We start from the raw sequence: 22,597 nt of genomic DNA on the forward strand, positions 1-22,597 counted from the left end.
GGGAGAATGAATGAAAGTCCATGTGGGATTTCTTCTCCAGAGTGTTGCTCCAGTTGCGTGGTAACCGCGTCTCGGTTTCCAGCGTGAAAAACCATGGTGGGTGTCTCCACTGCCCTTACATAGTCCACTGTGACATCAGAGCTCGACGCCAAAGTCCTATCAGCCGCGGTGCCCGTTGGGATATGTAGTAGCGGACTATCCTGGGGTACAAAATGGGCGATGACGCCAGAAGGCCTGGTGGCGTCCAGCAACGTGCAAATGGTCCAATATTCAGCAAAACATGGTCCAACACATAAAAAAAAGTGTCTTTACATTGATCTAGACTTTTGTTGGTTGATAGTGGTGATTGGGATATCATAGCCTGTTTATTGATAGATATTTGTTTTTACACTTCAAGCTATGTTGCAAAGAAATACTGAATATTTAAATCTACAACATATAGTGAAATGTCCATATGTTACTAAAAGCATTTGTTTCTCTTCTAGTAGCAAGTTTGAGAACTTTTGCACCTCAACCAGACAGAGAATGATTCATATCCTGTTGGATAACTTTGAAGGAAAGTTTTTTATCTACTCAGTATATGCACACTATCAGAAAATATCAATCTTTATAAATGAAACAGAGCTCAGAAAAGAAGCATGTTACTCAATATTTGACTGTACCCAGAAGCAGATATGCTGCTGAGTTTTCCTCAGTAAACTGTCATCTATCAAAGTTGTGGTAATTCTAATATTTAAAAAAAAACAAGCTTTGACGCATAATTCAAAAAAGCCGTTTTTCTTTTTATTTCTGCTCCTCTTTCAGAATTCACTCCTAGAGGAAAAATATGAATTGATTTGTTTTTATTTAAAATAAGAATGTAACAGCTATAATGGTCAATGAATTTTTTGCAAGCTAAAAGCGTGCTCTCTGCATGCTTGACAAAGCATATGAATGCATTATATAAGCAGCTTATTTTTCCTAATGAAGAGCAGTACTATAAAATGTACAACGCCCTCGTCTACAAAGGAAAAACTCTCCTTGTCACCAGACTTAAATGTTAAATTCAACTTAAGCAACAGAAAGGTCTCAAGCATATGATTTAAGAACTATGGTTAAACTCTAAAGCCTTCAAAGCAGTACACCTGGTCTTTACTTACAATACTTTGAAAGCCCATTGATTGTCCTCAAATTTGGCTCTGACACAAGAGAAAAAAATCAAGACCGAGATAATAAATTGGATCCTCCTCACATCAAAATTGGTTGTGCAATAACAGTTTGACCAAACTAACAGCCTCCAATATTTTTTTTCCTTAACATAATGATGACTGTATAAGTTACATATTATTTTGTGTGAAGAAATGTGAGACTTGATATTTAAAAAAAAATGCATTTTATATGGTTCTAAACATGAAGAAATTAAGTGGATTTTATGAAGCATCAAACTAGTCATGTGTTTAAAAATTCTGCGTCATAGGTAAGGCACCCTCATTTGTACAGTGTCTGTGTATTGAAATGAAGGTGTGAATAATATGCTAATGTGCGAGGAGTAATTACATATTTTTTTCTTTTTCCATACGGAATGACTGCCTTAACATCTTGGGTTTTAAGTTTTTATACTTTATACACAGTCTTTGATTGACCCATATGGGTATACATATCAGCTTAAGTAATTAGAAAATAAGGCCAGGTTTGCCGGCATTTCAACCACCCCAATCATTCAGCATGCTGGCCTAATGATTCTTCATAAGTGGAGACAAAGCATCTGCACATTGCAGCAAGGGATTAAATAACGTAATTATCAGTTCATTTTGGCAATATTTGAGTAGCATCTAGATAAATTATGTAACAGTGGCATCTATGTGTTGTATAAATGGCATTTCTAACTATGGAAATTCTCAATATGTTAATGTCAAAAACGTTCGGCAGATAGGCTTAGTGGAGCTCAAATTACAAATGCTTCAGTATCAGAAGTGTAGCAAGGTAACACTGAAAGTTCATTGCAAATGACAGTTAATAAACTTGCCAAAGCATTAAAGTATATGTAAACACCACTGCCAATAGTTCAGGAAATGTAAGACAATATAAAAAGCAACAATGTTTATAATTAAGCACAATATTGTGCATAATATTTTCAAGGCTTAAGCCTGGTCTCATCCATATTTGACCTTGTCAGCAGGTTCATTTTCTGGTCCAGTAGGTGGTGATAACATGCAATTTAGTCAACTGTCCAGTCAGTATAAAAAAAGGTCTGAGTAATAGTTTTAAAGAAATCCAATGTTATACCATATCTCCCCAAGAAAAGCATTTGCACTAATAGCATTTTTCACTGTCTGTTATGTCTTACGCAGCAACATTAGGGTAAGAACATTTTCTTTGTGCATGTGATGTCAAGTCATTCAGCACACATGTTCACAATTCTCAAAAGGTCCAAACAGGGACTTAGAGAAAACAGGCAGGCAATTGACTGACAAAATTTATGCCACACGTGTCACTGTTTGGTATCTTTGATTTACATTTACGATTATGTAGCTGCAAGAACTCTCAGGCACATGTGACTAGTTTAACATTGCAATTTTTATAGTGCCATCTGAGATTTTAAAGCTCACATGCATATTATGCTTTTAGAACTACTTTGTGTATATGTCTTATATCTGAGGTTACAAATGGTTTAAAATCGTTTCATTCTACATACAATATGCCATCAAAACCATGATTCAGTAGTATTTGAAATCTTATTGACTAAATTTTTCTTTTGTGATAAGTTGCATATTTTTTACATCCACTTTAGGAAAAAGAATGAACTGGATAAAGTTAAGGACATCTGTGTCCCACAATTCACAATGTGTTCCAGGAATATAAACAGCCAATTCAGTGAAGGGAGCTAGGTGTAGACTTCTGCAAATAATCTGCAGTAAGCCATGGTTCAGGGAAAGACCATAAAACAATTCTAGCTGTCCGGATTTCCAGGGGGAAAGTGACAGCCAAACACAAAGAACTATCTGAAAAAAATAATCTGCTATTAAAACGTATAAACAAATGCAAAGGCAACAGCTAACGTCCAATATGCAGTGCCAAAGCGTTCCCATCTCTCAAACCTTTTCATGTTTTGTCACATTACCTCCACCACTTTCAATGTAAATTATATAGATTTATAGATTTTATTAAACAGACCATGAAAATGCCTTTGGGCTCATAACTCCCAAACTGTAAGTCACGCACTCAGAAACATCCTATCACCTTGTTCCTGTGCATCAGTTGACATAGGCCATGGCACTTTCGACTTTACTAGTTGTTTGGCTACAGCATGATAAATCTCACTTAAAACAAAACTACAATGACCCTCCAGGTTCAAATCTAAAATTTGCACACACCATCTAGGGAGGAAATCAAAAGATGTTATCTCAGCATTTTTTTTTCTGCATTGAAAAATTATACGCAAAAAAATATGCTTCCTACCTAACCACAATTTTTAACTAGCCATCATTCTTAAATCGTAACACATTTTAAAATGTCCTTCATAACCCAAATTACAAATATGATTGTGAGCATGTATACCCAAATTGGCAATTGTTCATCACTAGGAGGCACTGTGATAAGAGGTTTATCAACAGATCATCAGATTCTCACCAAATCTTTCACATACCTTTGGAATATAGCCCCTAGGTGGTATATTAAATATGGTAATGAAAATGAATGTAAATCAGACGAAAATTCCTTCATCTGACTTCCTAAATGTGACAAAATTGTTTAAAATCCCGAAAAATCTGCATTTTTTTGTCCTAATGAGAACATATTTGCAGGATATATTCCTTGGATAATGCTGAACATTTAATACAGTTTTGATCTATCTCAAAGTCCCTCTCTACTTTTTCAGATGTTTCAAAAGAAATCTGTGTATCTCCAATAATCATTTGACAATCCTTATGAAACTGGGTATATTGCTTCAACACATGATACCAAGTAATCCTCTTCATACTGCTTAAAATAATTGAGGGGAGATGTACACAAAATGTCACAGTTATTCTTTTTTACCCAGCTGACCTTTGCCAGTCGGGAAAGATCACACCAAATGGTACTTTTAGAGGATCTCTAGACATAAACAAAGCCATTCACCTGTTTAAAATTTAGCATATTCACATACTATCTTTGAGATGAGGGATTTTAACTTCTTTCCTCATGGGAAACCTGTGGTCTAGTGCTATTGACATTTACCTTTGGAGCAGCAGGGCCACATCCGTCTGAAAACATCTTGTTTCAAGCCTCGCAATGGCAAGATAGTGCAGATCAGTTATAAGGTGTTGTCTTGGTCTCATGATGTCAAAATATGAACACCATGATAAGGGGGACTGTTTAAATACCAATTTTGATTGCACCAGGATAGCAAGTTGTGCAGCAAGCACTGAAACATTGAACAGTTGGACATGTGAATTAAAATGTTTCAAAAAGGTCACATTAAGTTCACCTGTAAAGGTTATAGTGTATTTTAGGTTCATTCTGAAATTACTCCCAAAAGCAAAATATCCCTAACTTTTTATAGTGTAAAATTAAGGAGTGGACAATATCAAGACAGGTAGAAACAGGTGTTAACTAATTAATATAAATCAGCCTTTTGCGGAATTTTGGATGGTAAATAAATGTTAAATGATTAAAGGATAACTGTAAATAAATATTGAAAGACTGAAGATAATTACCAGATGTCCATGTAGTAATTTAGGCCTAAGGACAAAAAGTCATGTCATGGATTTAATGAGAAAATGTTTATTACGGTCATTAGAGACTTGAGGCTCGACTCTGAATTCGGGCAAAAGACTTGAGTCTTGATTTGGACTTGGAAAGAATGACTTGTGAGCATTGCTGTCATCTGCTCAAAAGACACATAATAATGGTAGTGTCAAAGGAAAATATAATGGATATTGAGAGACATCTGCAATATAGTATGTGAATTTATTGCTTCCTGCCTTGGGGTTTAAACTAACAGTTACTTTACTGAAGAGCACAGGATATTTGTTCTCTAAATTTGAATAATAATTATTAGTTGCAGAGGTATTACAGTCGAAACAACTAAAACAGCCCAAGAAAGAATATTTAAAATGTAACATTTGAGGATATAAATTGTCTAAAAGAACACTTCAGTATGTAAATAATGTGACTTGATCAGCACCAGCATGTAGTGTTCCTTTGCAACTTCAAAGAGAAAGAGAAGTAGAAAAAAACGGACAGCCGTGAAACACACACAAACAAATCAACCATGTGAGGGGAAGAGATTTGTTCTCAAGATAGAAACTAAGAAGGTGGTTTTCCCAGAACTACTTTGTCATCAGTGAAAAAAGAATGTAATGGGCTAATGAAAGGAAACAGGATTTCGTTTCACACTGCTCGTTCTAACTTCAGAGTGGAAGTTTGTGGTTTTGTACAGACTAATGACTAACAAAAGACGGAAAGATACAAATGATTAAATGCCACCTAGGGGAATAAAAATAATCTAAAAATTGTAATTTAAAATTATTTGTTAAAAACAGCCCTTTGCAAAGTTTTATAGTCCTTTGAAAAGTATTTATTTATCTTGAAAGTTTTCACCTTGTATTTGAGTTGCAACCACAAACTTCAATGTGTTTTGTTTTTATTTTTCTGTGATGGACCTAAACAAAGTAGAAAATAATTGTGAAGTGGAACAAAAGTGAAATTGGCTTTTCAAAATGTTTTACAAATACAAATCTGAAAATTGTGGCATGCATGTAGAGTGATGTGACACATTGTATTTTTCATGTAGGCCCAAAAGGTCAAAATAGATTTCATCTAACCAAAGCAGCTTCTGCAACACGTTTGCTGTGCACCCTACATGGAATGGTTCCAGACTGCAAACTTGACTTTGTATGTATTCTGTCAACTACAGCTTTTTTCTTGCCACTTTACAATAAAGGCCTGTTTGTGGGATGCACAACTAAAAGTTGTCCTATCAACAGATTCTGCCACCTGGGTGGGGATCTCTAAAGATGCCTCGGGTATCTTTCCTGATTGTCTGATTAATGCTTAACGTGTCTATCAGTTTAGATGGAAGCCAATGCAGAGGTAGGTTTGCAGTTGTGCCAGAGTCCTATTATATGGTGTGATGTTCAAAGCTTGTTATGTTATTTTCTAACCTGATTCTGTTTTAAACTTTATCCCTCACCTGTCTGAGTTTTCTGGTCTTCATTATGCTTTTTGCTCTTGAACGTCCTCTAAGAAACCTTTGAGGGTTTCACAGAAAAGACATATATTTATGCTGAGATTAAGCTAAGCATAGATTGACTTTATATACGCATAAGGGTACTTCTGAAATAACTCGGTTGCACTGGGCTTTATTTATTTTGTTTGTCGGAGTAAAGAGAGGCTAAATACTAATGCAATGCATTTGTGCCACTTTGTGTTGGTGTGTTTTATAGACTCCCATTAAGCTACATAATCAGATACAGGAACTAGACAGTAATAACATACGCAGGCAATATCTCGAGGATTATTTAAAAACAGCTTAAGATATCTGACTGGAGAGTTACACTCAGAGTGGGAAAAAAAGTGGAACTACACAGTATCTCTATTCTTTATAGTATTGATTTGCTTCATCATCCTACTGAACACAAACCGTCTGGTTCAGTGAATAAAAACAAAAAATGATTCATTATGAGTCCTCTCAATGTGAAAAATGATTGTTGATAATTCAAAAGTATTTAGAGTCCAACAATTGGTATATGGCATAGCTCTGCATCCTTTTCTGTTCTCTCCTGTCCTCTTCTGGTTGACTTTTCCTGTACTTTCCTGTGTCTCCATCTTTGAAAATCATTAAGTATCACCAAATGAGCTGACACTGAGGAATAGCTGCATGGCGCACTGTATTTCAAAATATCACAGAATTAGAAATATGTGTAGAAGTAATGGAGACCTATTGTAAGCTTTAGGGTATGTGATTTGTACAACTGTTAAAAAGCATGTTTATTTTAAAAACAAAAACAAAAACACAAATAAAATAGAGAAAATAGATCCAGAAAAAATCCAAACCAAACTCTAAAAAGCATACCAAATGCCCCATTCCTCATGTTAAGCCAATCATGAACCAGAGACATCAGAAGCATAAAGTTTGCATTTGGAAATCAAGGTCCGAGAAGGGTGGAGAGGCACAGAATCCATGTTGCTTGAAGTCCAGTGTAATGTTTCCACAGTTATTGATAATTTGGGGTACCATGTCAACTGCTTGTGTTGGTCCACTTTGTTTCCACAGTCCACAGTCAATGCAGCCATCTACCAGAATATTACTGAGCACCTAATGCTTTCTTCTGCTGAAAAGAGTTAGGTGGAGACTGAATTCATTTTCTAGCAGGACTTGGCCTTTGTCCACACTGTGTTTTACTGGCCAAAAAACTGACCTGACCTGAACTACATAGATAATCTGTGGGGTTCAGTAGAGAGTTACTTTACTGAAGAGCACAGGATATGTGTCCTCTAAATTTGAATCATACTTGTTAGCTGTCAAGGCATTACAGTGGAAATACTAAAACAATATTAAAAATGTCATGTTCAAGGCTGTAAAAGAACACTTGAGTATGTAGATGGTGTGTCTTGATCAGCACCAGCCCCTTTTTCACTGGCGCTTTAAAGTCCTTGTCCTTGTCATTGCCGCGGCTGAGACAAAAACCTCCTCATAAAGCCCAAAATTTTAACTTTTTCAGGCAAACTTTGGAGCATTACCAGTCCAGACAGCAGGGCTTCTCCTCACTGCTTCTCCTATCACAATTGAGATCTGTAGAAGCAAAGCAAGTTGTTGGGTCATATGTAATTTTCTTGAGCAGGGCATGGTCTGATCTTTGGGTGGATTTGCTTGGAAATCTAGTATATCCAACAGCTGTCTTAACTACTTTCTCCATGTGGATCCTTGTGTCACTGTAGAATAATGGACATTACATTTATCATAAATGGCCTTATTATTCTTTCAAGAATGATGGCGACCATTAGTTGCTTCTCTAAAGCCACTGCTGACTTTTCCACCTTGGCATTATGTTACCATACCATACCACTTTATTTCTGATGCACCTAAACAAACATCATAACCGCTGGCATACATGCTGTACGGAAATATAAGACAGAGAACAGGAATGTTGGCAGTCACCTGTATGTTCCAGAGAAGCAAACTGTCGGAAGTACTGGTTTTAAAGAGGTGGTCACAACTGTGGATGATCAATTATTCAGTTCATTTGATTAACAGTACCTGGCTGCTACCTTCCGTTTAAATCTTATAGAAGCATAAAATGTTTGTGGTGTGATTAGTTTTTACACCCATAACTTTTAATCTTTTATTTTATTTTTATTATATATTAATAGGTTTTGAATCTTTTGTATGTTTTTGTGCAGTTGACGTTAGATTTAAATAATTTAGAATATAACGAAGTCCAGACCGTATTCATTATGTTTGCATGCAATAAACCCTAGAATTGAAAGTGGCTGTGCTTTCATTGACATCATTAGTGTACATCTTTGTGTGTCTGATATCTTTGTGGATCTATGTCCTGTCTGTGCAAAATATCGCTTTTAATTCCCTGTGATTGTTGCATGTGTGTCCTATCTATGTGGAGGCATTCAATGAATGCCATTTTGTGGTAGCAAGTGTCTGCCCTTTAACAGATTCCTGCAAGGGAGAGGGAGCAGACACTACTCTATGATGTCATTGTCCCAGTGGAGTAGCAATACAAAGTGACTGTTTGAGGTGATGGTGCAGTATGCTTAGCGAAACACTATACACTTTTATGTCTTTGCTTGTAGAAAATAAGTGGGTGTGCGCATGTGTACATTCGTGTGTGGATGGCTTGCTGGAGGAGGAGACTGGTGCACTGATCTACATGGATTTTTATGATGTCACCCTCCCTGGAGGCTGGCCCTGCCAAGCCTAGTTTTCACAGGTGACAAAAAATGCAGAGTTTTGAGAGTAGAGCAGGGAGCAAGTTTATTTGCACGTTCACTCAGTGGGCATTTGTGTGCACATTTGCATGCTTGAGTTTGCCTCTCTGCATGTTTATGTGGACATTCATAAATTTGCGTTTTCATGCATGCTCCATCTACTGGAAAAAATGCTTTTGCACCCAGGGGTAAGCATGCTCACATTTTTGCATTTCTTGTGCCTCCTTCTGCATTGAGCTCTTCAACTGCCATTAAGTGCATGTAGGTAGCAATGTGTTCACCTGGGTCTTGATGATGTCATCTTCCTGGTGGACTTGCAGGACATATCCCGAGTTGCAGGAGATGATGCAGCGGTCTCCATTGTAGAAGTGCCGGCCAGGGCTACTGCACTTTAGCTCTGCATTGCGGATTAAGGGTTCCTGGCAGTCAATGGCTTCGCACGAATAATGTACACAACTATGTGTGGAGGTGGGTGGTAGAGGGTTGGAATAAAAAAAAGCAAGAGTAACAGAAAAGAGTAAGAGAAAATGTTAAGAATAATACAAGAGGCATTTTCTGAATAAGTAACACTCCAGATTCAAACATGGAAGCAGTCATGCATTTGCTCACAAACATACAAATTATGCACTGAGTGAACCACATTCATCCATCAATGACTAGTTAACATATCAAATCAATAAACCACATGGAGAGCAGATTGCCATATGCGAACAAAAAGGGTGTCTGAGCACACATAGTTTGTGAATTAAAGCAACAGGATAGACCACGTGCAGGCTACAATGACAGAAATTGGCCAAAGAGCTAAATTAGTAGCCTGATGGAGAAGGCATTTATTGCTGCTGGAATGCCTGGATGCCCATGGCACCTTTTTATAACAATCCACATTCTACAGTATAGGTTTTTCATTATGAAGCCAAGGGAGAAAGAGGGAGAGAGGAAGCAGGAAACGTATTGAGGGAGACAAAGAGAGACACAAAGAGAGAATGGACAGGAAAAAAGGTAAGACAACACAGACCTGGAGAAAAAAAATTATCAACTTTCAGTTTTAAGAGTTGATTTGTTCTTTTTGTCCATTTGGATTTTGTCTTCCAATGCAGGCATACACTTTCTCTTTTCTAATATGTCTTCCAGATAACTGTTGATGAAAACCATTCAATACACCACGCTGTTCTCTTTGTTTTCTATCTCTGTATTGCTCTATTCCCATGCCATCAGATCTACCATTAAAGTGAGCTGCTGAAGACTGTTTAAAAAACATGTTGGTAAAAAAAGCCCTGGCATATAGAGCCTTAAGGGACAAACCAGGAAAACATTAAAGCCTTCTCTGTAGGCAGCTTGGCTTTGAATATAATCTCTTTGCAATTTCCTGCTTGTCACTCAGTGATTTATAACATAAATTACAATTAACTACCTGGAAAACTATCCTCCTCCTTTGAAAATGAGAATACAATATATACATCCAGACACGGGGATATTGTAACAATTAAATGTAGGTACCAGGGAGAAATATGGAAGCAGGAAATGGGTGACAAATCCTAACTGACTTCAAACATAAAAAGTTTAGTCTGATTTAATGTCAGGCAGTGAGAAAAAAGGTTGTGTCTTTCTCTAGAGAGCATGTACAATATCTGATTTAAACTAGATTAATACACTGTAAAGACGTTTTTGTAAATTTTACAGTATTTATTTTACAGTAGTATTACTTCAATTTCATTTATAGTACTGCTACTGCATTTTCATTTACAGTATCAGAACCTCAACTATAATCAATTTTTTTCCATCCTACAATCCATTATTTTATTTTCATTTCCACTTTTAATTTATTATTAAACTACCATATGTACTTTTTCCTGACAACTTTCCATTCCCTAAATTTTCAGTTTGTGTTTATATTTAGGTACAATATTTAAGAATACCCTCTCCATGAACTGCCACCTTAACGTGGTGGAGGGGTTTGAGTGCTCAAACGATCCTAGAGGCTATGTTGTCTGGGGGTTAAATGCCCCTTGCCACCCAAACAGGCTCTGGGTGACAGGTCAGACAAAGAGCGGTTCAAGACGGGCATGGGCTCCGGAACCCAGGAGCCCATGCGGGAGAAGCAGTGTGGTTTTTGTCCTGGCCGTGGAACACTGGACCAGCTCTACACCCTCTGCAGGTTGCAGGAGGGTTCATGGTAGTTTGCCCAACAGGTCCACGTGTTTAGTGGACCTGGAGAAGGCATTCGACTGTGTCCCATGTGGTGCCCTGTGGGGGGTGCTCCAAGAGTACGGAGTTGGGGGCCCTTTATTAGGGGCCATCCGGTCTTTGTACAAGCGGAGCAGGAGTTTGGTCCGCAATGCTGGCACTGAGTCGGACCTGTGCATGTTGGACTCCGGCACGGCTGCCCTTTGTCACCGGTCCTGTTCATAACTTTTATGGACAGGATTTCTAGGCACAGCCAAGGGCTGGAGGGGGTCTGGTTTAGGGATCAGTGGATTTCATCTCTTCTTTTTGCAGATGACGTGGTCCTGCTGGCCCCCTCTAGCCAAGACCTACAGCACGCACTGGGGCGGTTCGCAGCCGAGTGTGAAGTGGTTGGGATCAAGATCAGCTCCTCCAAGTCCGAGGCCATGGTTCTCGACCGAAAAAGGGTGGCTTGTCCTCTTCAGGTTGGAGGGGAGTTCCTGCCTCAAGTGGAGGAGTTCAAGTATCTTGGGGTCATGATCACGATTGAGGGGAGAATGGAGTGGGAGAACGACAGACGGATCAGTGCGGCTGCCGCAGTAATGGGGATGCTGTGCCGGTCCATTGTGGTGAAAAGAGCTGTGCCGAAAAGCGAAGCTCTCAATTCACCAGTCGGTCTACGTTCCTACCCTAACGAGATCCTGGATACAAGCGGCTGAAATGAGGAAGAGTTGGAGAACATGTCTGGGGAGAGGAAAGTCTGGGTGTCACTACTGAGTCAGCTGCCGCTGTGACCCGGTTGAAGATGAAGCGAAAGACGACAAGTACAAGTACAAGTATTTAAGAATACCTGATCGGCATTACAGTATCCTTTTATACTAAAAGGAAAACGCTAAAATAATTTAACTGGAAAAAACACTTCTCCATTTGTTTGGAAGTTAAAAACTGTTGGAATTACTCAGACTAAAAGCTATGACCAGTTTAGGTTCCAGCAATCAATGAACCAAATTCAGCTTATAAAAGCATTAAAAACCAAACTAACAGAATAAAAGAAAAACAAAAAAGTTTGAAGAAAGACGTTTGTAAAGGCAAAATTCATACCACCTCCAAAACCAAAAACATGACAGAAAGAACAAACACAATTCAGAATAAGTTTTTATGATAATAAAACATAAATAGACCAGTTGTCAATGCAGAAAAAATGGAGGGGGGTGGAGTTATAAAAACAAAGTGGAAAACATACATGTGCATCTACTCAAGACAAGTGTAGAACACAGAACTGAGTCATGTTAATAGATCCTGTTGTTAACAACTCAGTTACAAAGGGGATGTGTTGTTTAGGGAGGGAATACGTGTTACGGGAAATGTGCTGTTTGACTCAGGAGAATGATAGGAAGTAAGTGAGAGCTAGAGGCACAAAAAAGGGGAGTTGGAGATGGTGGTTGAGGGGTAAAGGAAGATGACGTGAAAGAAAAAGATGAGAGAATGGCAGGGAATAACAGCAAAGCTGAAGGTGGGGAAGAGGGGGAAAAGTGCAAGAGACAGATTGGAAGTGAAAGCAGAATGGTTAATTGGATGGTTGATGACAAAGACATAATGGATTGGTGTCGATCAAAAAGATAGAACCTAGTCAATAGTAGTTAGAGAGGAAGAGATTGAGCCCAAATTCACTACTGCACTAATTTAAAAACAATGTGCACTAAACTATTACAAAGTAATTTTTAACTGTATCTTAAAATAATATCAGGCATATATAAATACTGTGGTTTTCAAAATCCTTCTGGAATATAAATGAAAATTGATTGACTGAGAAAAAAATTAAAGTGAGCAAAAATACCGGAATAAAGCACCTGTGTTATGTATGTTTATGCAGTAACAAAATACATAGCAGTTAATTTGTTTAATCTATATGCAGTACTTTGTAAAATAATTCCTACCCTTTGAACGTCTCCATTTTTTTGTCACATTGCAATCTTGACAACATTTTCTATTGGAATTTTATGTTCAAGACCAACACAAAGTACCATAACTATGTAGTGGAAGAACAAGGATAAATGTTTTTCAGTTTTTGTCCACAAAAAAAAAATCTGAAGGCCTTGGCATACATATCTATTTAGCCCATTTTCTCTGACACCTCTAAATAAATCCTTGTCACACAATTGCTTTTGTAGTTATCTATTTAATAGTGCAAAAGAACATCAACAAACAAACAGCATCATGATGACCAAGGAACACACCAGACAGGCCAGGACTAAGATTGTGGAGAAGTTTAAAGTAGGCTTAGGTCCTAAGCAATATCCTAGACTTTGAGTATCTCACCAGGCACTGTTCAAGCCATCAAATGAAAATGAGAGTGGTATGTCACAACTGCAAACCTGCCAAGACAGAGCCATGCACCAAAATTGACAGGCCATGCAAACAGAGCATTAATCAGAGAAGCAGCCGAGAGGCCCACGGTAACTCTAGAGGAATAACAGAGATCGCCAGGTAGGACATTCTGTTCATAAGATAATAATTTTTGCTCTCTATCCAAGCTGACTTACAGGGGTTGGACAATGAAACTGAAACACCTGGTTTTAGACCACAATAAGTTATTAGTGTGGTGTAGGGCCTCCTTTTGCGGCCAATACAGCGTCAATTCGTCTTGGGAATGACATATACAAGTCCTGCACAGTGGTCAGAGGGATTTTAAGCCATTCTTCTTGCAGGATAGTGGCCAGGTCACTACATGATACTGGTGGAGGAAAACGTTTCCTGACTCGCTCCTCCGAAACACCCCAAAGTGGTTCAATAATATTTAGATCTGGTGACTGTGCAGGCCATGGGAGATGTTCAACTTAACTTTCATGTTCATCAAACCAATCTTTCACCAGTATTGCTGTGTGTATTGGTGCATTGTCATCCTGATACACGGCACCACCTTCAGGATACAATGTTTGAACCATTGGATGCACATGGTCCTCAAGAATGGTCCGGTAGTCCTTGGAAGTGACGCACGCGCCCATCTAGCACTAGTATTAGGCCAAGGGAATGCCATGATATGGCAGCCCAAACCATCACTGATCCACCCCCATGCTTCACTCTGGTCATGCAACAGTCTGGGTGGTACACTTCTTTGGGGCTTCTCCACACCGTAACTCTCTCGGATGTGGGGAAAACAGTAAAGGTGAACTCATCAGAGAACAATACATGTTTCACATTGTCCACAGCCCAAGATTTGCGCTCCTTGCACCATTGAAACCGACATTTGGCATTGGCATGAGTGACCAAAGGTTTGGCTATAGCAGCGTGTATATTGACCCTGTGGAGCTCCCGACGGACAGTTTTGGTGGAAACAGGAGAGTTTAGGTGCACATTTAATTCTGCCGTGATTTGGGCAGCCGTGGTTTTATGTTTTTTGGATACAATCCAGGTTAGCACCCGAACATCCCTTTCAGACAGCTTCCTCTTGCGTCCACAGTTAATCCTGTTGGATGTGGTTCGTCCTTCTTGGTGGTATGCTGACATTACCCTGGATACCGTGGCTCTTGATACATCACAAAGACTTGCTGTCTTGGTCACAGATGCGCCAGCAAGACGTGCACCAACAATTTGTCCTCTTTTGAACTCTGGTATGTCACCCATAATGTTGTGTGCATTTCAATATTTTGAGCAAAACTGTGCTATTACGCTGCTAATTGAACCTTCACACTCTGCTCTTACTGGTGCAATGTGCAATCAATGAAGACTGGCTACCAGGCCGGTCCAATTTAGCCATGAAACCTCCCACACTAAAATGACAGGTGTTTCAGTTTCATTGTCCAACCCCTGTAGTTTACAAACGTTAATGGCAGAAACAACTCAGTCTCTAGATGTGCAAAGCTGGTAGAAAACACTTGTGAATTTTATTGAAATGTAAGGTGGGTTTAAAGTACTGACTGCGGGTGTTATGATTTGTGGGGGGTTTTGGGTTTTGTTGGTCTGTTTCACAATTAAGTTTTTGAATCTTGCTTCTGTTTATTATTTTCCTGGTTATGCTTTAGTTTCATGTCTTTCTAGTTTCTGTTAGTTTTTATTCAAGAGTTTCAGTTCTGCTCAAGCCATGTTTTGTCCTGTCAATCAACTTTATTCGGTTCACCTGGTCACGCTCCATAAATACACACCTGTTCAGTTATTTATTGCGGAATCATTTTCAAATCAAGCTCAAGTCTTGCTTTCAGATCATGCTCATGTCTTGTGTTTTCATCATGCCAAGGATGTCTTGTCAACCTGCCCATGTCTGTTTTTGCGGTCACCTTCTGTAGTGAGTTTTTGTTAATTAAATCCTTTTTTCATTCACCGTCATGCTGCCTGCTTGTCTGCATTCTGGGGTCCTCCATTTTGCAAGACCTAACCCAACCACGGACCCCGTGGAAAGGCAGAAGGCAGACGCCTTGGATCGCTGGGTTCAGGGTCAGAAGGAGGAGGCAATGAGGAAAGCTGCCGACCGACCTGGAGGTTCTGCCCTCTCCACTGCTGCTGCTGGAGCAGATGGAGCGTGAGGCGGTTCAGCGGCGTTCTCCGCCTGCTCCCCTGGCTTCGCACTCTGATCCAGCAGTGAAGCCCTCGCCCTCCTCCCGCCGCACGAAACATCGGCGCGGAGAACCTTCCTGTGGTTCGGCTGGCGAGGAGGTAGTTTCCCTGCCAGCCGACGTGAGGACTGTGGCAAGTAAGCCCACATCTTTGTCTGCCACAACACTGTCTCCCAGGCTCGCTGCAGCGAGTAATCCCGCATCCTCATCTGCCACAACACTGTCTGCCCGGCTCGCTGCAGCTCCGCCCATGCTGTCTTTGCTCGCTCCAGCCCGGTGTCCTGAGGCAACGCCTGACGAGCTGGAGCAGCGTTTAAAGTTTTATGCTCGTCAAATAAAGATCTTCAGGAAGACCTCTCTCTTGTATTCCTCTCATGTACTGATGAAGAGAATCAAGCAGATGGAAATGGATTATGAGACTGCAAGGCAGTTTTACTGCCGTCCGCCTTCGCCTACGCCGAGACGCCGGAGTGCTGCAGCTGAGCGGTCCACGTCAGGTCTTCAGAGCGCTACTGCAGCTCAGCCCACATCAGATCTTTAGAGAGCTGCTGTTGCTCAGTCCACGTCATGTCTCCAGAGCAGTGCCACAGTAGCTCAGTTCACGCCAGGTCTACAGCCTGTTGCAGAGTTTCTGGAGGGGCCCCTTAGCCGACTACCTCCATGACCAGATCCTGAGCACCTTCTTGTTTTCCTCTGGGGGGTGCTCACGGAACTAAAGCCTGACACACCTCAGCCTGACACACCTCAGCCTCTGAGGTTCCGGCTGGCGGCTCCAGCCCCTGCTCATGCCATTGAGGGTCTCGGCGACGCTTCAGCTCCTGCTCACGCCACTGAGGGTCTCGGCAATGCCTCAGCTCCTGCTCATGCCACTGAGGGTCTCGTCCTCGTTCTGGTCTCTGAATCAAGAGACGAGGGATTAGAGGAGGAGGCGCCGTCGGACCCTGTTTCTGAGGGGTTCAAGCAACAGTTTGTCTGCGTTCTGGTTTCTGAACCCAGAGATGAGGGTCCGCCGGGCGCCGCTTCAGCCTCTGAGGGTCCGCCAGGTCTTTGCCGTTGGCTGCCTAGGTCTCTACGCCTCTGTTGGCCTCCAAGTCTCAGTCGCCGGTCTCCACGCCTTCGCCAACGACCGCCCAGGACTCTGTGTTGCCCGCCTGAATTCTGCGTCTGCTCGGGACGACCTCCTGGTCGCCCGCCTGAACTCTGTGCATGTTTCTGGCCCTGTTCTGTTCTGTTATGATTTCTGGGTGTTTTTGGGTTTTGTTGGTCTGTTTCACAATTAAGTTTTTGAATCATGCTTCTGTTTATTATTTTCCTGGTTATGCTTCAGTTTCATGATTTTCTAGTTTCTGTTAGTTTGTATTCAAGAGTTTCCGTTCTGCTCAAGCCACGTTTTGTCCTGTCAATCAACTTTATTCGGTTCACCTGCACCTAGTTAATCTCTCTTCTTGTTTCACCTGGTCATGCTCCATAAATACACACCGGCTCAGTTATTCATTGCGGAATCATTTTCAAATCATGCTCAAGTCTTGCTTTCAGATCATGCTCATGTCTTGTGTTTTCATCATGCCAAGCCTGTCTTGCCAACCTGCCCATGTCTGTTTTTGCGGTCACCTTCCGTAGTGAGTTTTTGTTAATTAAATCCTTTTTTCATTCACCGTCATGCTGCCTGCTCGTCTCAATTCTGGGGTCCTCCATTTTGCAAGTCCTAACAGCGGGAGGCTAAATACATTTGCATGCCACACTTTTCAGATTTTTATTCGCAATAGAACATTTAAAAACATAAATAATTTTCCTTCCACTTCACACTTGTACATTACTTTGTTATGTTCAAACACCTAGAATTCCAATAAAACATTTTGAAATGTGTGGTTGTAATGCAACAACAAATGAAAAAACCTTCAGGGGAATTGTAATTTTTGCGCATACACTATAGGTTGCACTGGCACTAAAAAAATATTTATATGATATCAAAAAAACATAAAGTCTACCTATTTACACAGAACCACTGACAACAATGTTTAATTGAAATTTACAAAAGATCACTCTATGAAGTAGCATTATGTGTAATTCACATTTTTACAGTTTTACTTTTTCAGAAATAAATGGCTTTTAATTTAAAGACAATCATCCCTTGTAGTTTATTCACATCCTATGTGTTTAGTAAAATACTTCAAACACACAGCAATATAGACAGTTAAATAATTTTCTGAATTTTAACTTTGATGTCTAAGGTAAATTCTGTTTTTACCTGACACCTGGCAAGGATATATTAAGGATATATTAAGGAGGTTACAGGTTTTACTGGTTTACGTGTCAAGCTTATTAAATGTATGGGTGGGAATCACCTCTGGTTTCCCCAATGTGTTTAGTTTTTCATTCACATAATCCAACACGTAATCTTTTTGATTTTGTCACTGTTTGTATGTATACAAAAGTTGATTTACTGTAATGGATTATCCCCAAATGCCATGACAGTGATACTGAACAATGCATCAAGCACTTATTTTCTCTACATGATGTCTATAACATTGCACTCACCTCTGTCCTGTGGGGTTGTAGATCTCATTACTCTGGCAACCACTGATTGTGATGGGGTCAAAAGACTGGAAGGATCGCAGGCCAATACCAGAGATGGCGACCAGTTGACAGGCAAACATGACCAGGATAGCCTTGGTGTGGTAAAAGGCCACTGATAGGTCATGGCTCACGGGGATCACCAAAGGGTTAGTGCGGCAGCTCAGACGCCACTCACCTGTGGAGATGTTATTAGAAGCCACAGAGCCGAAGACAAAACAGAGCGAACAGAGACTAAATGATAAGAGTGAAGGGAGTGAATTCATCTCTATAGGTGACTGAGATTCAGAAAATAAGTGTGATAACTAAACAAGGCAGCATGCTGGTGTTAAAAAAGCAACACAAACAAACAAATAAAAACAAGGGTATGGAGTGACACAGCTTAAGTTACCTTGTTCTTTTAACAATCTAAGTTATTCTTTGCAGTATAAAAGTCTGGTACCAGAAGTAAATGTGGTCTGCATCTTAAAAGTCCCTATAAGAGTTCTCACCTAGACTATGGAAAACATCCTTGGTGTCCACCAGTTGAACAGTAATATTGCACTGTGTGTGGTCAATGAACTTTGTCCCATCAGCAGCCAGATGTATAATTACTGCTGCAGCCACCATGGGATGGGAAAAGTATGCCTAAATGAAAGAAAACAAAACAAAATTAACACAAAATGTAGGTAGCTATGTGGTTTTCACAACCACAAGAACCACTGAAATGAACAACTGTCTCTAATTTGGAAAAATTCATTCCAGACAGGCATATTTTTAGTACTCGCCAAATTGTTTTTTTTTGTTCAATGCTGCTTTTCCAGAAACATATTACAGTATCAAGTCTGCACTGAGGGTTTTTTTCTCAATCATATTACAATCAAAGGAATTGCCCTATATATGGGAGGTTTCACAACATTAATTTCAGTCATGCAGTGGAATAAAGTTGAACAATAGAATTAGAGAGCAAAGGTGAAGGAGTTTTCTATACTAAGTGCACACCACCTTCATACTAACCTAGGCGATAATAACAATCTGATAGGTACACTTTGGCAGCCTGAAAAACTCACAACTTTCTTCAGTCTTTAACAACCATCACATCTAAGCCTGGGTGCAATTTGGAGGTGTTGGTGCTTCTCCACACCATAGAATAATAATGCACTCCAATGTTTTGGAGTATATCTGGCGTAATATGCTGCGTAATATGGCGTAGCATCTGTTGGTGTAGAGAATCTGGATTGTTCTTTGCAGCTGCCTGTTGAGATCCCTTTTGTTTAAGAGCTTTGGGCAAAAACAATGCCTGTAGGAGCCACAGTCCAAAGAAATGTACAGTAAAGTTCTTGGAGCACTGCCAGCTCGATGTGGGCATAAGGAGATGTTCGCGATGGCATGAGAGCAGCATAGCCATTGCTTTTTCAAATTCTCTAATGAAAAAGCCAACCAGGCTTGTACCAGTTGTCCAGTATGGCTACGTTACAACTGCTCCCTTTTTGCTCCCCCCTTTCCCAGCCAGGACCTCAATATGTTGCCACAGCAATACCAAACTACCATGATCTTCCTCTGTAATTTTGGTGCAAGCTCAAAACCGTCAAAGAATGTGTGTTATCCCACATTTTAGGAGCCTACTGCATTCTTAATATGCACCAAAGGATGTCTCCCAGATTCTACAAATGTCCTAGTGTGGTCTTAATCTGGTTTGAATGGGCAATAGAAATGTCTCCTACTAATTATAAAATCTAGCCATTTTGCATCTTACAAATACATGCTCAAATCAAGAGAACTATGTAAATAGGACTACATAAAATGTATGACAATTTGCAAAGAAAAAGACTGCAAATTCAGTCACTAAAAAAGAAGCAACCTATTACTCTTTATAAGGTAACAATTTTGAAGCAATTGTTACCTTATCTGTCTGCAACAGAGTTAGCATGTCTGTTGGTAAAAGAAATAGCCTTCTCAAAAAGAGCTTATATTCAGTGCAACAAGCATATCTGCTTAAAATGTAGAACTATATTTAAAAGCTGTTTTTCTCCATTTGTTTCTTAAAGTTTTGACCACTTTCTAGATCTGCTGTGATACAAAACACTATTTTAAAAGCAGTCTGCTTGCTGTCTTTTTTATCAGGTAATTATTTTAAATTCAATCTCCTTCAAATTGAATTACGATTTCAACTGAAACTGACATTACTGACACTGATTTGAAACAGAGAGACTGTCAACACAATCTTCTGTGAGTGTTTTACACTCCTTCACATGCATGTCTCAACTTTATTGAATCAGCGTTTTAGCCTTCAGGCCTTCTTCAATATCAGATATTGAAATTTGCATTTGGGAAAAGTCCCTCATCAAGCCACTTTTGCCAGGCTTAACTAATACAAACACAAATGGTATGATGTAAAACTGGTCCAGTGTGTGTATTCAATTACTGGCATTTCAAAATCAAAGAACAATGGAAGAACAATGTGACCCACAGTACTGCCTGTATTTCCTGTGGTGTGCCAACAAATGCCAGCCTCAAATTCCACAAAAATTGTTTATAGAAGCCAGAAAATGCTCCTCATTCCTTTTCCATATCTCTTACAAACAAAATGAATTTTATGGGCTTTTGAAATGGTCTTCAAATAAACTGGAGATTGAACTTCAGAAGAATTGTTACTTATGAAGCCATAGCTTCACAAATCTATGCTCAGAAGCAAAGTTATTCCAAAGTGACAATATTTGATGATGCCAATAGAATCTTTTTTCATATGATGCATTGCAATTTTAACAGTATTTAAAACTTGACTTCCACTAAATTTTTCAAATATATTTTACTCTTAAAAAGCATAACAGAGATTACTTATTTTGAAAAATAAGACTCCATCTGTATCAAGTATCACAAAAGCAGTTTCACATTCTTATTAGAGAGTACATTTAATGTCTATCTTACCTTCAGCCAGTAGGTTGAATATGCCGATGTTAGCCTGTAAGCCTCTTGACAAGGGAACCATGCATACTGAGAGACTCCATCAGATAGATCAAAGACTTTGGACTGACACGTCTGCAAAATACAAGGATTTTTTTCAGCTGTGGTGATTCTTAAAACTGTCATGTCATCATGCTTTTGAAACTATAGTTTTTGATTTTCAAATTATTTTAGTAAAGACTGTTTGTAAAGACTCCTCTCTGATTTTGGACCCTCTGCTTCACCGTTATATAACACACTGTGTGTTGATTTATTAGGCAAGTGAGCATTTTAACCATGTCAACCTTTTTCTGCTGCTAATTTTCCAACTCATAGATGTATACACTTCAGTCCTTATTGGATTTAGGCATATCAAGTGATGTGTATTTGTGTAATGATGGAGAGATATTAACATCTGAATTAGGATATCAACAACCTATATCCAGGTGTGTGTAATTATTTGGCATTGAACTGATCCTGAAAAGTATATAGAAAATCTGTAAGAGGTATGCAGTACCCTTGAAATTTCCAAAATCTTGGAGAGTGATTTTTATTTAGCAAAATAATAATTCTGCACACTAATAGTTACCCAGGTTCAGGTTTTTTTTTTAAATATTTTGGATTGATTGACCAATTGAAGAGCATTGTTGTTGTTCAATAATAAAATTGCTCCTTGAAAATCTAATTTTCCTGACAACGGTGCACACAATGTTTTAAGTCCATGGTTGGTATAGTAGGGAATAGATTGTAATACAAAGTTCTCAAAAAATATATAATTAAATTAAAAGTGAGATTTCCACATTTTTAAGGCAATTATTTTCAGGTAAATGGTAGGTTACAAAATGGGGGTTACAAAATGGCAAAGTGGCACATTGAACCAAGCCACTTCTTACGCATGACACTGCACTGTATGGAGTTTTATCATCAACTAGGCAAGGTTAACAAATGTATTTTTTCACCTTTGTCATAAAATGCTCTTGGAATGGACCCAAGTGCACATAGGCAGGCAGCAGCAGAACAGTGAGTAGAGGAAATTTAATAAAAAGAAAACTTACACCTGGGCATGAAAAGAACAGGCAGAAACATGAGTAGGCATGGCATGAACAGACACACTTTGACAGGCTCAGCATGATAAACAGTGAGGCTGACTGGTGTGAGGCACTTGGGATAAATATTACTGATTACAGAGGCAGTGACCGAGAAAGAAAGCAACTAGAATAAACTAGAAAGCTAATTGCAAAGAAAAAATCATGCAAAACACCTAATAAATAGCACAAAAAGTGAACAGATATGTCAAAACAGCAATAGCGGGTGTTGCTGAGGCTGTAACTTAATTATAGTAACCAATAACACCTCAACCACCCTCAGAACCTGAGCCGGGTCCACTCTGCTCACAGTCAATACATTTCCTGCTCACAGTCAATACATTTCCTCATAATCAACAAATTCAGTGTATTCTGATTTATTTATTTCAATCCGAACAA

The 22,597-nt window shown here is 39.4% G+C and overlaps 1 protein-coding gene across 2 annotated transcripts in view; it reads right to left on the reverse strand.

The window, feature by feature from the left end:
- pappaa (pregnancy-associated plasma protein A, pappalysin 1a) overlaps nt 1–22,597 on the reverse strand; it is a 137,111-nt gene that overhangs the window by 40,188 nt on the left and 74,326 nt on the right. For both annotated transcript variants that reach the window (XM_047373534.1, XM_047373533.1), the window contains exons 11-14: nt 21,099–21,209; nt 18,683–18,818; nt 18,156–18,369; nt 9,186–9,360 (exon numbers count right to left, since the gene is read on the reverse strand). In XM_047373534.1, the coding sequence (XP_047229490.1) occupies nt 9,186–9,360; nt 18,156–18,369; nt 18,683–18,818; nt 21,099–21,209 (636 nt within the window). The remainder of the gene's footprint in view (nt 1–9,185; nt 9,361–18,155; nt 18,370–18,682; nt 18,819–21,098; nt 21,210–22,597) is intronic.

This window comes from Girardinichthys multiradiatus, chromosome 8, assembly GCF_021462225.1.
Source record: "Girardinichthys multiradiatus isolate DD_20200921_A chromosome 8, DD_fGirMul_XY1, whole genome shotgun sequence".
NCBI classification, from domain to species: Eukaryota; Metazoa; Chordata; class Actinopteri; order Cyprinodontiformes; family Goodeidae; genus Girardinichthys; species Girardinichthys multiradiatus.